This window comes from Dermacentor andersoni, chromosome 3 (genome assembly GCF_023375885.2).
Source record: "Dermacentor andersoni chromosome 3, qqDerAnde1_hic_scaffold, whole genome shotgun sequence".
NCBI classification, from domain to species: domain Eukaryota; kingdom Metazoa; phylum Arthropoda; class Arachnida; order Ixodida; family Ixodidae; genus Dermacentor; species Dermacentor andersoni.
In genome coordinates this window covers 4,679,212-4,694,237 of record NC_092816.1, presented here as the reverse complement: position 1 = coordinate 4,694,237, position 15,026 = coordinate 4,679,212, and the positions used below count along the sequence as shown (strand labels likewise).

General features: G+C 46.2%; 1 protein-coding gene across 2 annotated transcripts in view; it reads left to right on the top strand.

Annotated features, from left to right (window-relative positions):
• Rbp6 (RNA-binding protein 6) overlaps nucleotides 1-15,026 on the top strand; it is a 1,068,785-nt gene that overhangs the window by 983,480 nt on the left and 70,279 nt on the right. For both annotated transcript variants that reach the window (XM_050169782.3, XM_050169781.3), the window contains 2 exons: nucleotides 14,080-14,133; nucleotides 14,285-14,394. In XM_050169782.3, coding sequence (XP_050025739.1) covers nucleotides 14,080-14,133; nucleotides 14,285-14,394 — 164 coding nt within the window. The remainder of the gene's footprint in view (nucleotides 1-14,079; nucleotides 14,134-14,284; nucleotides 14,395-15,026) is intronic.

The window sequence follows — 15,026 nt, the reverse complement described above, 5'->3', positions numbered from 1 at the left end:
ACAGCGTCGGCTGGAAACTTTAGTAGGATGAATTTTAACCACTTCGTAAGGATGACGTGCCCTCCTTTTGGAACGCCGTACCATCAAGATGGCGCTGCCAATGCGGCTGGAGCGTACTTGTAACAACATGCCGAGGCACATGATTGGCCGCCCCGATTTGACGCCATGCGACTCTTTCTTGTGGCTACATATCGCGGCGATGGACAAAGCAACTGCAAGAACTGAATGCGAAAATGATCCAAGACATTCCGACAGTATTTCTGCGCAAGCCAGTGACTAAACGACCGCTTAAACTTGTCGGTAGTGCTGCTGGGGCTTATTTTAAAATTTTAGAGCAGCATGGGATGGCCCAGTGATTGCAGTAAAAAGAAAAGCTCTTTTAAATAAGTCTGCTTGTATCAGTGTAACTTATCAGAAATTCATAACTGGCGCTGACTCAATACAGGCACCATATATACGGTGTTCCTTTCTTCTTCTTTTTTTAATTCAACTTAATTTTTATTAGTCTCATGTGACATGCAGCCCTATTCTACTGCTGGAGAAGGATTTCCCGAAATGGCTCAAATCTTTTTTCCACTAAAAGTCGACATAGATAATGGAATACAACGTAGTTTCATTAACTTCTTTTACGAAATGCTTCAGGGCACATATTCAATTTAGTAAATTGTACCTCATGTGTTTGCAAAGTATATATACTGGGAATAAATTCTAATAAACAGATCTGTCTTGAGGTCTGCGTTATCAAAGTGTGCGCCGAAGTGCATTGGTGTTCCAGTTACTTTTGCCTATGCTGCATAACAAGGTGCTTTGGTAAAAAAGTAAGAGCAACAACCATTTTGTTGTCAAAATTGATAGCGCTTATCTCAAAACTCGCGCTAGCCTCAAGAGTCGTTCAAAGAGGATGCAGCTCATTGGCTTCAATTCGCGTGTTGCAATATGCAACCCAAATGAATTAGTAAACAATCATTAGTGATATTTTGGTAAATAGTCTATTATGCATTCTGATTTCTTGTACAAACAATTCTTCGAGAACTGTAGCTTAGGAGTGAAAATTCTGCTGCCTGGCACATGCAATATTTAAAGATTATGTAAACCCTAAAAAACATCTGGTCGTAATGAACGAAGAAAACGAAAGCAGAAAGAGAGTCTACAAACTTGCCGCAAGATGTTCACTTCGAGTGCGTAGGCATGATCGACTCAGCTAGGGCTCGGAGAGGTAAAAAAAAATGGCAGTTTCTGCCCATTTCTTTGAACGTCTGTTTCATCGAACGCCGTTTCGTTGAACGTGGTTTCATCTAAGAAATTTCATCGAATCTTCATTGTGTCTTCATACTTTCTCATCAAAGGCATAATCATCTCATACTCAATAAGAATGTTCACTTGCCGTTTGTTATTAGAAATATCCACAAGTCACCGTTGACAGCAGCTACATCGAACTTCATGGTGCGCACGCAGCCCAGCTGCATGCCGAGGGTTCAACGTGCTGCGGTGGAGGCGCGATGCAAAGACGCTCGCGCATCGAGTGCACCCCGGCGTCCCTTGTAGCCCGCAGCTCGGGGATGTGAAGCCCCGTAGTCTAATAGATTTTCCTAAACTGAGCGCTCTTCGATTTACCGTCTTTGCAACTAACGCTTATCGGAGACACAAGGTCGACGAGGTTCTCTGCGGTGTTTCAATTTCTTTCATCGCAGAAGCTGTCTATAATGTAGCTGTCAGAATGGAGCGTATCAAACTTCCGGTATCACAATGCAACGGAAGCTGATCCAACATGGCGGGTCTGCCCGCTTGAGGGATGCCTTCAGCTAGCATTGGCAGCAAAGTTCTTGACAACGATCGCTAGTGATGGTGGACTGCGGTAAAGCACAGGCGGCTCGCCATATCACTGGCTTGGATTGGCGTGTCTTGAGGCAAAATGAGCCAGCACTCCCTCTTTTTCCTATATATCATGCCGGAAGCACATATACAGTTTTCGTGTAATATCTGGCGAAATTAATTTGTAAACTTGTCTGATTAGTTGCAGAGCAAGACTGCTGAAAATCTGAGGACTTCTGTTCTGCCGCACTACTCTGGCCTGTCATTGTCTTCCTCGTGCGTGCTAACTCTGTGATAAAATCAGCATGTTTGCCCAGGTATCTGCTTATAGTAATTGCGCTCCTTCACCACGTCACGTGTCTTTCAGCTTTGCGAATCGAAGTGGCGGACACTCCAAGTCCTGCGTGACAGCGGTCTTTAAACAAACGCGAAAGGAAAATGTTCAGTCGAGTTGGATCGATTCGTCTTGAAGTATTATTATCGGCGCTCTCATTGTGCTAATATATCTCCTTGTTACTTGCAGCCGAAGGTCCCACTGCTTCTCTTCAGTCGAATCGTACGCGCAAAACGGATGAGTTGACGTAACCTCCACGTGACCTCCTCGTACTAAATTAAATTACATTCTGGGCTCTTATGTGGCAAAACCACGATCTAAATATGAGGCACGCCGTAGTGTGGGACCTTGTTTTCATGTTGACGACCTGGGATTCTTAACATGCACCCAATGCACAGTAGACAGGCGTTTTTGCATTTCGCCCCCATCGAAATGGGGCCCTCCCTCTTTGCCACTCTCGGCGAATCAGTCAGTGCTAGCGTCGCACGAAAAGTACCCTACTGCACAACAGTGACGCGCCATTCCAATTTCCATTTTCGCCAGTCTTTAGGTTACAAAATCTGTTTTCGCTACGACTGACGAATTTGTTATTACATATACCCAATCTTGCAATCTAGCTCGACTAAAGATATTAGTTTAGTGTCCACCTACCAGTCAGCGCATACGCTTTTAGCATGACTGTTCTGGGTACGATGACACAACTGCGGCTACAGCGTTTTCGACGAAACACCGTTCGATGTAACGGGTTCTATGAAACAGCCTTCGATGAAACGGCGTTCGATTAAATGTCGCAGACCAAAAATTACAGCTATATGTATAAATACCAAAGAGAGAGGACACTCGTCGCCGCCGCTCGTTTGGCAAAGCACAGGATGCATCATGCGGGCATTGTGGCTTCAAAAGAACAAACTGGTAGGCTAGATGGTACTGCATAACTTGAGGCAAAGTGCAAAAAAAAAACCGTGTTTTTTTTTTGGCGCTTCGCCTCAAGTTGTCGTGGCTTCGTTGTCACTTTCATTTTCTTGTATTAAATAATGCTTAAAACAGATTTAATGTTTATGGATAACCATTTTGGAAATTCAGTAAAAGTAAAGGCTCTGGCTAGCGTCCGACTATCTTCTCAAATTTACTGTAATTATTTTAGACAGACCTTGCAGTACTTTTCCGAGAGTACGTCCGATGTACGCACCTGGTTAATGAAACTTCGGCATGCTTATACACGCATTTTTTTTACCTTCGTATGAAGGTATATTCATCATCATCATCATCAGCCTGTTTTATGTCCACTGCCGTACAAAGGCCTCTCCTTGCGATCTCCAACTTCTCTCCTGCGCCATCCGATTCCAACTAGCGCCCGTTAATTTCCTAATTTCATCGCTCCACCTTGTCTTCTGCCGTACACCACTGCGTTTTCCTTCTCTTGGTACCCATTCCGTAACACTAATGGTCCAACGGTTATCTAACCGGCGAATTACATGACCTGCCCAGCTCCATGTCTTTCTATTAATGATACCCGTTTGCTCTCTGATCCAAACCGTTCTCTTTCTGTCTCTTAACGTTATGCCTAGCAATCTTCGTTCCATCGCTCTTTGCGCGCTCCTTAACCTGTTCACAAGCTTCTTTGTCAGTCTCCAAGTCACTGTCCCATATGTCAGCACTGGTAGAATGCACTGATTGTACACCTTCCTTTTCAATGATAATGATCAGCTTCCAATCAGGAACAGACAATGTCTGCCGTATGCGATCCAACCCATTTTTATTCTTGTATGAATTTCCTTCTCATGATCAGGGTTCCCTGTGATTAATTGACCTAGGCAAACGTAGACCTTGACAGACTCTAGAGGTTGGCTGGCAATTTTGAACTCTTGTTCCCTTGCCCGGCGATTTATCATTATTTTTGTCTTCTGAATAATAATCTTCAACCCCACTCTCACACTCTCTCTGTTAAGGTCCTCGACCATTTTTTGTAATTCGTCTGCATTGTCGCTGAATAGATCAATTTCATCGGCAAAGTGAAGGTTGCTGAGATATTCACCGTCGATTCTTACTCGTAAGCCTTCCCAGTTTAGTAGCTTGAATATTTCTTGCAAGCACGCAATGAATGGCATTGGAGAGATTGTGTCTCCCTGTCTGACCACTTTCTTTATAGGTATCTTCCTGCTTTTCTTGTGTAGAATCAAGGCAGCTGTGGAACCTCTGTAGATATTTTCCAAGGTTTTTACATAAGCGGTCCTTGATTACGGTCTTTGACTCCTTCATTACGTAATGCCTCTATGACTGCTGGTATGTCTACTGAATCAAATGCCATTGCGTAATCTATGAAAGCCATATAGAGAGGCCTATTGTACTCGGCGGATTTCTCGATAACCTGACTAATGACATGGATGTGATCAATTCTAGAGGATTCCTTCCTGAAGCCAGCCCGTTCTCTTGGTTGACTAAAGTCCAATGTTACCTTTATTCTATCGGAGATTATTTTGGTAAATACTTTAGATAATACTGGGAGTGAGGTAATGGGCCTATAATTTTTCAATTCTTTAACGTCTCCCTTTTTGTGGATTAGTATAATGTTCGCATTCTTCCAGTTTTCTGAGATCCTTGCAGTCGATAGACACTTCGTATGAAGAGCCGCCAGTTTTCCAAGCATTATGTCTCCTCCATCTTTGAATAAATCGATTGTTCTTCCATCTTCTCCTGCCGCTCTTCCTCATTTCATGTCTTGCAAGGCCATTTGACCTCATCGCTAGTTATAGGAGGAGTTTCTGTATCCTGTTCATTCTTATTTCTGCTTGAGGTACCCTGTCCCCGCTGGGTCCTGTACAGGTCAGTATAGAATTCTTACGCTGTTTTTACATGTACCTACGGTATTTCTGATGATATTACCCTGCTTATCTTTCAGTGCATGCATCTTTGCTTGTCCTATGCGAAGTTTCTTTCTCACTGATTTCGGGCTGCGTCCATTTTTAACGCCTATTTTACGCGCGGCTCAGAACTATTGTTTGGCGGCCCGTCTCGCCACTGAGGATATGCCCTTGAGCGAAGGCCTCTGTCAATGCACCCTCCTCACATCCGACGTCTCTGCCTTGCGCGGCGCCTCAATACCAGCTCGTTCGGAAAGAATTCTCCGATGCATGAGACAGGCAGCCGAGACCGTGAACTGTTTGGTCTACCTCCCTCCAGACGTGACTACTAAATTCGCGGTAAGCGCTGACAGGTTTTTTTTTTTTCATTTTCTTATTTTCTTGTGTTTCACACTATTTTTAAATGCTGTTCAAGTTCGCCGGAAATATATCGTGTATCTTGCCGCGTTCATGGCCGCTTGCGTACTGGAGACTCCGAAACCACGGTGTTAGAACCATTGAGAAATACAATGGCGTGCCACCTGCTGCGATCAGCGGAACCCGTGTACCGCGGATAACTTAAGCTTTTTTTCAGGCATTTGAGATACACCAAATTGGCTTAAACTGACTCTGCCGACATGTCTCGAGCTGACTTTCTAATGAGAGCGCCTCCCCCCCCCCCCCCCCCCCCTGAAAAGAAAGAAATTGTAGCGTTAAAGGAAGAGAAAAAGTGATCAGAAGGTTTGCAGTATCAAGCAAACAATAAGGAAAAAATAACGCAACGGCGACAGTTGCAAAGTTCAAACACAGATTTTCATCAAATAAGAAAAGAAAGAAGAAAAGGTCGTAGTTTGCGTCCGTTTATTTCTTCTACATTTGCACTTTTATTCGTTTTCGCGGGTTTCCGTTTGTACTGCTGTGGATCACGAGCCCCGCATTCGCCACGGTGAAAGGTCGTCGGTACACGCCTGCATGGTTTGCCTAGCCGAGTTAACGGCCGCCTGCACACGTGAGATTCCGGAACTGCAAAGCCAGAACCGTTTAGAAATCGTTCTATATTGAGTTACCCATCACTATCACGAAAACACATTTATCGCGGATAAATCAAAGAAGTTTCTAGGGACGTAGGGCCCTATGGGCTGTACTTTTCGCCAATAAGGTAGCGTCGCTGCCTACGAGATTATCTGATTAAGCTACGTGGAATCCTTGGTTGCCATAGTCGGAAGTTCGAATCCTTCTATAAGGTTCTTTTTCTTTAATTTGACGCTGGTGAGCTTGAAATTCACCTCCTCCAGTGCACAACATCTGCAGGCTTGGAGTGACGCCCGGCACCGGCAAAAGATGCCAAGAGCCAGCGGGGCTATACTAATCCAGGTACAACCAAATTAGGAAGGACCACTAAGTTTCAACAAAGAAGGTGCATTAGGTAAATGTACACTTAGTGGGAAAAGATTTATTAATAATAAAAGAAATGAAAGGACGTCCTTGTTCCGCGCCTGTCTTCAGCACGGGTATGTCAGTGTGACGTCATAGATCTTAAGTCTTCCTTTTTTTTTTACTTCTTTTTTTTGAGCTGCTTTAGCTCAGTTATAGAAACATGCTAGCTTGTGTCATTGGCTCCACTGGAATGTCGTTCTTTACCAGAGAGGATTGGACACAGTAGAAATCCGTTGCGTCGCGCTGAGCTGGTGCGGGTATCTCGGCGGGGCTTGCTTTTGGTGTTCTTTTTCTTTTCTGGCTTACAAAAACTCCTTCCACGGTGAGTGTAGCCCAATTTACTCGTTCGCCACATGTATCCACAAAGGAACAAGGACAAGACACAAGCGCTGACTGTGGACTAAACTTTATTGATGGCAGACGGATACCTTATACAAGGCGAAGGGCATAAGTGGAAGGGGGCGACACAATCGGGAAAAAATGACGTTGCGCATCGATGAACGTACGTGCCGGCAATCAACGGAAGCAGACACAGAAAATTAAAAAAAAAAACTAGAAGAAGGTAAGGGATACTAACAAACTATCAAATCACTAAGCGGTCGCTACTAAAAATTGAAGCTCTGCAGCAAATAGCGATTTTTGCTCTCTCTCTCTCTTGAGCGTCCCATTAATATACGCTCTGAAAACCATTAGACGCACGTCGGAAGAGTCGGTTATTATTTTCTGAATAAACACGACCAGGTTAAGCGCGCGTTGCTTTTTTTTTTTTTGTATTATCTTGCTGTACAAAGTGGGGATACGCAGGATTATAGATGCAGTTTTGGCATCATTAAGCATGTACCGAGCCATGGCACTCTTCTAAGGCCAACGTCGGGCTTGGCCCCATGTTAAATTTCGGCGGGCACGTCAGGTTTCCATGCGCGGTCGTGCGGCGGACCAATAAACGTAAACCTTTGTTTCCAGATACTCCTGCCCTCATAAACGATTCCAAAGGTGATGTGTGCAGCTTTGTGGTAGCAAAGAGCTGAGAGAACTTGTGCCGTAAACCGATATGACTGTTTTGCTGCTGCCGCCACCGCAGTGGTTGAGGTCGAGCACGGCCGTTCATCAAAATACTGCTGCTCATCCCAGTAAACATTCTTGCGCCCTTACGAGTGCTTTTGATTTGTCCCACGGCTAACATCCTTATGGGGCCATGAAAACACTAGAAAAAGTGGGTGTTGTGGTTAACATCCCTAAAGTTCTTAAAGAAGGTTGTGTAATCGAACGAGGGGCGAAATGTAAAAAAAAAAAAGAAATCTTAAGCGGGTCTTACTTTCCACCGTTTTGTTAGCATTACTACGTGTGGTCAGTGAAAGGACCAATGAATAGAGAGAGAGATAGAGAGAGAAAAAAGGGGAAAGGCAGGGAGGTTAACCTTCTCACATAGGTTGCCGAAGAAACGCGCGGAAGTGGGCTCGAACACAGGACGTTCACGTGAACGTCGGACAGTAGCCACACGCAGCCTTTTTTTATTGCATAGTAATAATGTCAGTAACGTAGAGCGAACATCATTTACATTATATTTGCACACACACAAGCACGCACACACGCTCACACGCGCGCGCACACACACACACACACACACACACACACACACACACACACACACAGAGGCGCGCTCGCGACAGACGCACACTACGCAAGAGAGGCCGATGAGAGCTTAAGAATGGCGCCACACAAGCGCCCGGATGTCGAGCACGTGACGCACCTTGACGAGCGAAGCGGCTCAGCGTGTTTGTCGCTCATGAGGCTTCTCCATGAAGAATCTAGTCCCAGCAAAAGAAACAAATTCTAAGGCATATTATTGTTATTATGTTGAACGGGGGGGGGGGGGGGGGGGGGACCGGATACCGTAAGATGCGATAGGCAGTTCTTTTTCGATGGTTCGTTGTATTATATTGCAAAAATAGAATGTGTCATAACAAAAAAATGATGCAATGCGCTGTAGTCTCAGGTTGGTTGCAAAGTCTACAATTTACGTTCTATGGCACATATACTCTTTTTTTTTTTAATGAAGCTATGTTTTACTCGCAACCGCCTAATTTTTTTTTTCGGTGCTAGTATCACGCACACGCTACCGACACGGAAAAGTACTTCTTGACCGAATGGAGGCGAATGCGGCTTCAGGTGCGGGAAAAGACATTTAGCGACGTTCGATCGGCAAACTGAACAAGCAAGGTTGCACGTTTTCTGGCGTTGGCTATCTGCACGTAGCATTCGTCCCGAAATCTGCGTCATGTTTCCTCGCAGCTTCTACGCTGTCCAAGCCAAGCAAAGCTTTTGATAATGCTAGGGTCGGTAGCACATTACTGATTGACTAATACAAACAAAATATGGGGTAGAGAAAAACATATAGTAGGCGTGGAGAAAGAGAGGGAGGGAAGGAGGCTAACCAAGGAATGAAAGGGCAGTGACTACAAGCACTGTAACTGCTTTGCGGTCACGTCAACTATCGCGCGGCCAAAGACTGGGAGATTGAATGAGGGCTGGGGTTCAATGGTGTACGCATGAAAGGAAGGAGGCAGGCAAGGACTGTTTCTTTGGCGGATGGGCACGGGGCCGTCCGTCCAGGGCCGTCACTTGCTCGAGCCCGGCTTCTGGCTGTGCACGGGGGGTGGTTCGCACCGCGGTGGGCACCTGAGGAGGAGGTGACCCAGGTCTCGCCTTGTTTCGGGACTTACGGAGGCATTGCCGTGCTTGTGTCGACTAGCCATTGCGCAGTCTGTGCGAAGGCGCAGTGTGCAACGCGGTGCGTTGCGACCGCGTGAGCTCCTGATGGAGGACGCTGGGTCGCAGTGGGCACTCAGTTAAAACGCAACATTGGTGCATATAATCGCCATACATAATTCACCGTTATACAGGAGTATTAAAGCAGCCTTACATCCACTTTAGCGTGGACATTGAAAGAAGTAACTGCCCTGCAGCCTAATAAATGTATTGAATAGAGAAGGGGGGTGGGGGTGGCAAAATATCCTGAAATGTGATTGTTATTTTTATACAAGTTAGTTATTACTAAAAGTATCTTCTGTTATCAAGCTGGGTCCATTTCACAAGAAATCTTGCATAAGATCGTATCTTGCATCGCATCACATTCTCTCGCTACACTTGAAATCTGCCTTAAACTCCTGCGTGCCCCAACCCGCTGTAGCTTAAGAGACAGATTTAAACATAAGCAAACACGCTACTCCGCGTAAGAACACCCTTCTCATAAGGTACACAATGAATGCCGTGCATATTGGGTGCTTAAAGAATGGAACAAGGGGTGTAGATTTTAAAACAACCATACAGGACCATTTGAGTGTTAATCTTTTCATTGTCTTGTCTCTCACAGACCTCTGTTATGGGGTTTTACGAGTATATATAGGTGACAAATGTGTACGTTTGAAGGTGTAAACAAGACAACGATTTTTTCAATGTGCGCCAACGCCTGTAACCTCGGAGTTGACGAGGGCGGATGGTCGTTGAGTGCAGCCGCTCATCGACGCTGCAACTGCGTAGCACGCGTTGCAGTCGCTTCCATCGCGTCGACGGGCGTAAGAAGCGTAGTCGGCGCTGCTTCTCGCCAATGCTTGAGCTTCTATACGGCCGCTCAAACACTGATCAGCTTGTCCGACGACCGCAAAGTTCTCTTGTTGCCATCGCTGCTTGGAAACACGCCTATGTGGATTAACAAATCGAGGCGCGACAATGAGTTCGCGTCGCTCGCTCTCGTGTGGTCGCGAACTACGTCGCTTCGCATGAAGCAGAGCTACGGACAACGAAGGAAAAACTACGCTTGTAGGGCTTCGCGTCAGCTTCGATACATGTGCGCTAGGCCACGTGGATTTATGCTGCTTCGTCTACTGCGAATGCTTTTGGTGACGTGCTGCGGAGGCATGTGCGAGATTAAGTGGCGATCAGTGTCAGCACATCTGGCGGCTCGCATTTCTAGCAATAGAGGCGCCTCGAAGTGACTGCAACCGTTAAATACCGGATACAAAGCTCGCGTGAATGTATGTAAAACGCACAAGAACTACCCATTTACCAATTCAGAAATGAACGAGAACCGTGGGGTGAAATCTCAGATTGTTGTTTTGCACAAGTAAAACGGCGCGGCGCTTTTTTTACCGCTTGTGCAACGTCTTCTTGCTACGCTACGGTACCGGTACCTGCTACCAGCAATGTTAGTGCTATTTTTTTTTTCTTTTTGTGACTCCACTACGTTTTGTGTGACGCGACCAAAAGCATTGCTCCACCACTGCACAGCATGCAGTGCACGTTCGCTGCAATGGCAATCCTTTGCCGCAATAATGTTTTTGTAGCGTGGACGTGGTCGTAAGCCTTGCTGCTTGCACGTTGCCTTCAAGCGTAGAGGAAAACAAAGCCAGTATTGATCGTGCAATTCTATGCCAACGTCGTTATTACTGCGTGCATTCTGCACATGAAATCGTGCGAAACTTGACAAAGCGTGGCAGCGCGAATGACAAATAAACAAAAGAAAAGCTTGTTTAATCCGTGAGAGCTGTCGGACACTTTGAAATATAAGAGTTGATCGCCTCGGCGTTTAACTTTTCGATCTTTGCACTAAAAAACATCAGCTCTCCCGACGGTTAATTGATTGTTGCGTGTGGTTTATCCCTGGCAGTATTTGCTCTCATTTCTGATTTTCTTGACTTTCCAGTCGTCTGATGCTTCGGCCGGCGTGAGCTTTCACCCGCTGTCCACTCCAGGCACACTTCATTTGGTTAAAGCAGGCAGGTTGGTTGGAAACAAAGGCTTGTGTCCCTTAGAGAGTAGAGATGCCTCAATGCATTCATCCCAGCTCCGTAGGCTTGCCATATATAGAAGTAGGCTTTTGAGTAGCCAACGTACACCGCGTATTAACCGCATATATCTTGTTCCTATATTTATTGTACACGCATAGACTCTCTGCGTTTCAAGAACCGTGCACTGTCGCTTTTAAAAAGTGCTGTTTTAGGAAAAGTGTTCGGTTTCACTGGCCTTGCCATCGAGGCGCACAGCAAATGGCTGCGAGAGCAAGTCAGCCTTGTATCAAGTTCGCGACAGTGTCTTCGAGGCGGGTTAACTCGACAAGCCCACACTTCTGTATCGTGCATCTGTGAAGAATAAAACATTGTTATTATTTAAAAGAAACAACGTTTAGGCTCTTCTGCGCTTGAGAGCACTGATTTCGGCAGATATACCTGTTCGTCTGAAAAATTATCACGATCGAATCACCATCCGCCTCGCCGTACCCTTGCCTCACATCCGTACCAGCTGCGTTACAGACACTTGCCTGACAACCGTCTCTGGAAATCAATTATTTCATGGTGAAAAACCTGAGCCCTACGCACGTGTCTTGAGCCACTTTTTCCACGGGTTTGAATAATCTTCATCAGCAGCGACTGTTCTTACACACGGTGGAGCCACACATGTGGACAAGGCCTCTTTTTTTTTTAATCAGCCAGCGAGAAGCCGTCCGCGGCGGCGTCGACCACGCGCTCTCCAACCCCGCTCGGCTGCAGTGCGCTGCTTACGCCTGCAGTGCACAGCCAATTGCGAAGAGGCGCTTCTTGAACGGACATCGTGGCAGCGTTGTTCGTTCAAACTTGTTTTGTGTCAAGCTGCTCGGGCTCATTCGTAAGAACCGCTCTGCATTTGCCTTTAGTACGGCGCCTGCGCTTGCAGTGGCGTACAGAAATGCTTTTAGAAATATCGTCAGTATCCTCGAAGCGGGACGCGATAGCGACCGTATCATTAGCGAAGACGGCCGGCCAATGTTAAGCAGATCTTATACAAACGGAAACATTCCTTTGGTGACCGTGATATTACCGGTGGCAAAATTTATTCTTGTCGTTAAAAATTTCTGCACCAGATATATTTTCGCTAAGGTAGAGAGCTAATTTCAGAAACAGCGATGGAAATTGATGCTCGCATACTTATTTCATTACGAAGTCCCACGCGAATGAAAAGTACAACTCGGATGGCTTTTACGGACGCAATTCACTCTCGCGATGACGTTTTGACAGTGGGCATCGTTGGCACACTGTGACCGGTCCTAAAATACCGGTGATCCAAATTCGAAGCATGTTGGTGCGGCGCAGCATTCAAGAGAATACAACAGTCGAGGCTGTATCTGCAGGCACCGCGTGTGGTGATGCCAGCGGACCACTTGTCGTCGAAAGGAACATCGCCGTCCCTCGCCCTAGCACATTTCGTGCCAAATTTTACTGTCGATGAAAACGGCACGAGAAAAGGCCTGAAGGCGCAGTCTTTTGCCATTCTCATAGCGCGCGTCTCGTTTTTCGGTTTGCTCCTATTTACCAAGATCCCGGATGGAACAACAGCTAGGAAAACGTCTCAGGAACAAAGAGGACAACCGAGAGAAGGCGCAATTACCAACTTTTTATTTGCTCGATAACGACGTCGAATATAAGCACAGATGTACGCAGGCCAACCTCAAGTCTATACTCAGGCATATCTCGCTCTCCTTTGGGCCTCTTGCAGGATGTAGCGCGTAAAGAAAGCATTTAAGAAGTCCTCGTCTTTATTTAGGAACTGCCAGTTCGCTCCAGTTGTCATCATTCTGGTTGACATCAGTGTCACGCTCGCCTCTGCACCGAGAAGAGAGGACGTGGCACCTTAAAATGAAAAAGGTCGCAGTCTGATTGAAACTTCACATGTGGCAGAATCTCTATGTTCAATTGAAGTATAATGCAAAATATAAGCAATACTTTACCACTAACCCTTGAAAATATCTAACACAACTTCGCCAGACGTGGGCAAATAAAAGGTTCATGCTCTAATATGCATGCACTCCAGCAGAACTGAATCTAATTGTTAGGATGTTATAGTCTTGCTTCTATGGGCGCTAAATCGCCGCCGAAACATGCATGCGTTTTGGCGATATCTGCCACCTCCCAGGACGGAAACTTAACCATAATTTTAATTTCGCCATTCACTGTTCCACACAGAAATGGTCGCGACACGCGAGCAATCTGCTCGAAACCGTACACGCCGCCCCCGCTGCGAGTCCCTTCACTCGAGCCGGCTAATGTTCGGAAGCGAATACGCCACTCGCGGCGCTGCTGCAAGCATGCGCAGCATTCGATGCGCTGCGAAACTTTGGTAGTGCAACACCAACCTGCTCAACATTCAAGTTTCAAGCATCGCACGTCACTAATGGCATTCTGTTAGTGCAGTCATTTTTTATTGATTACGGTCCATAATGGCATAGCGGAATGCTATAGCATTTAGTAAATACTGATATTCTGCTTCATATTCCAAGATGTGAAATCAACCCTTCAACTATTCGTCATAATCGCATTCAGCGAAATTTGCCTCGGGAGAAGGCGCATAGCTTTCCTGGACACCTCTGCAGGCGGCCAAAGCTGCAACTCCGTCATTTCCAAAAGGAGGTCTGACGGTTGCAGCATGTTGATATCGCGGCTTTGTCGACCATGTTTGATTTTCTTGCGCGTTGGTTTTACATGCACGATTTGATCGTGGAGTCCACACGCACATTGGCGTGAGGCCAAACATTCTGCCAAACATTTCGCCACGTTTGGCCTGCCTCGATGTTACAAATTTTAACCGGAGCTTTCCTGACCCTGCGGTTGTGTTTCTTTGTTTCAGTGGAACTCAACGGGCAGCAGACGTCACCACCGCTACTAACACAAGCTCTTTCAGGTACCCACCGCCTCCCTAACTTTCTGCCGTGCTGTAACTGGCCTACTAATCCTTGGCGCTTGACGGGGCCTCGCCCCAAGAGACTGAGAAATGTAATTCTATTGACAAATGAGTGCGTGCACTTTTATTGAACTGCGCCACGTGTGTGCAGCGAACAGCCCGGGCCCCATGGACATGTACAGCTCGAGCCAGGACAGCGTCAGCTACGTGCAGGCCACGTCGCCGCAGCCCTCCGGATTTCCCCCGCTCACCGTGAGCATGGTGAGTGGCGCCAGCGCGCGGGCTGGCGATGGCCCGCCATTTACACCGACAGACCTGCCGATACTGTATAGGGCCTACAAAAGCACCACGAGGCCTTTGCATTTATGACAAGGCAACAGAAGAGAACAATGCGCACCTTTTAGGCATATAAAAAGGAAGTTAGCTTGTTGATTTGCATCCTGTTGGCAACAAACACTAGTCATAATATTTGGCCGTCTCTATTGAGTCAAGTCGGGACTGTTGCGCGAAAGATGGGATGGTTGACAGCTCTAGTCATAATTAGAGGTTCGGTAGAGAAGCTGCAAATATCCGGAAAAGTTTGGAGAGCAAGCGCTTGCGCAGCGGCACGACCCCAAATTACATCTGCCAACGTCTTGATGGGGAGTTGATCATGTCTTTGCAAGGGATGTAGAAAACGACAACGTTACGTTTCGCAATTCGCCGTACCGCATTTCTCAGCAATATGTGCGTTAAAGTAAACCTAAAAACTCAATTGATTAAATTTCGTAACATAAAATTATTGTGTATCTCGATTTATTGAACTTGTAATCTCCGTGTCTTCGAGCAATCTAGTTCAAGGATTACAATTGTGCTATTTGTCACAGGCAATCTAAAATAATCTATATGGTCTA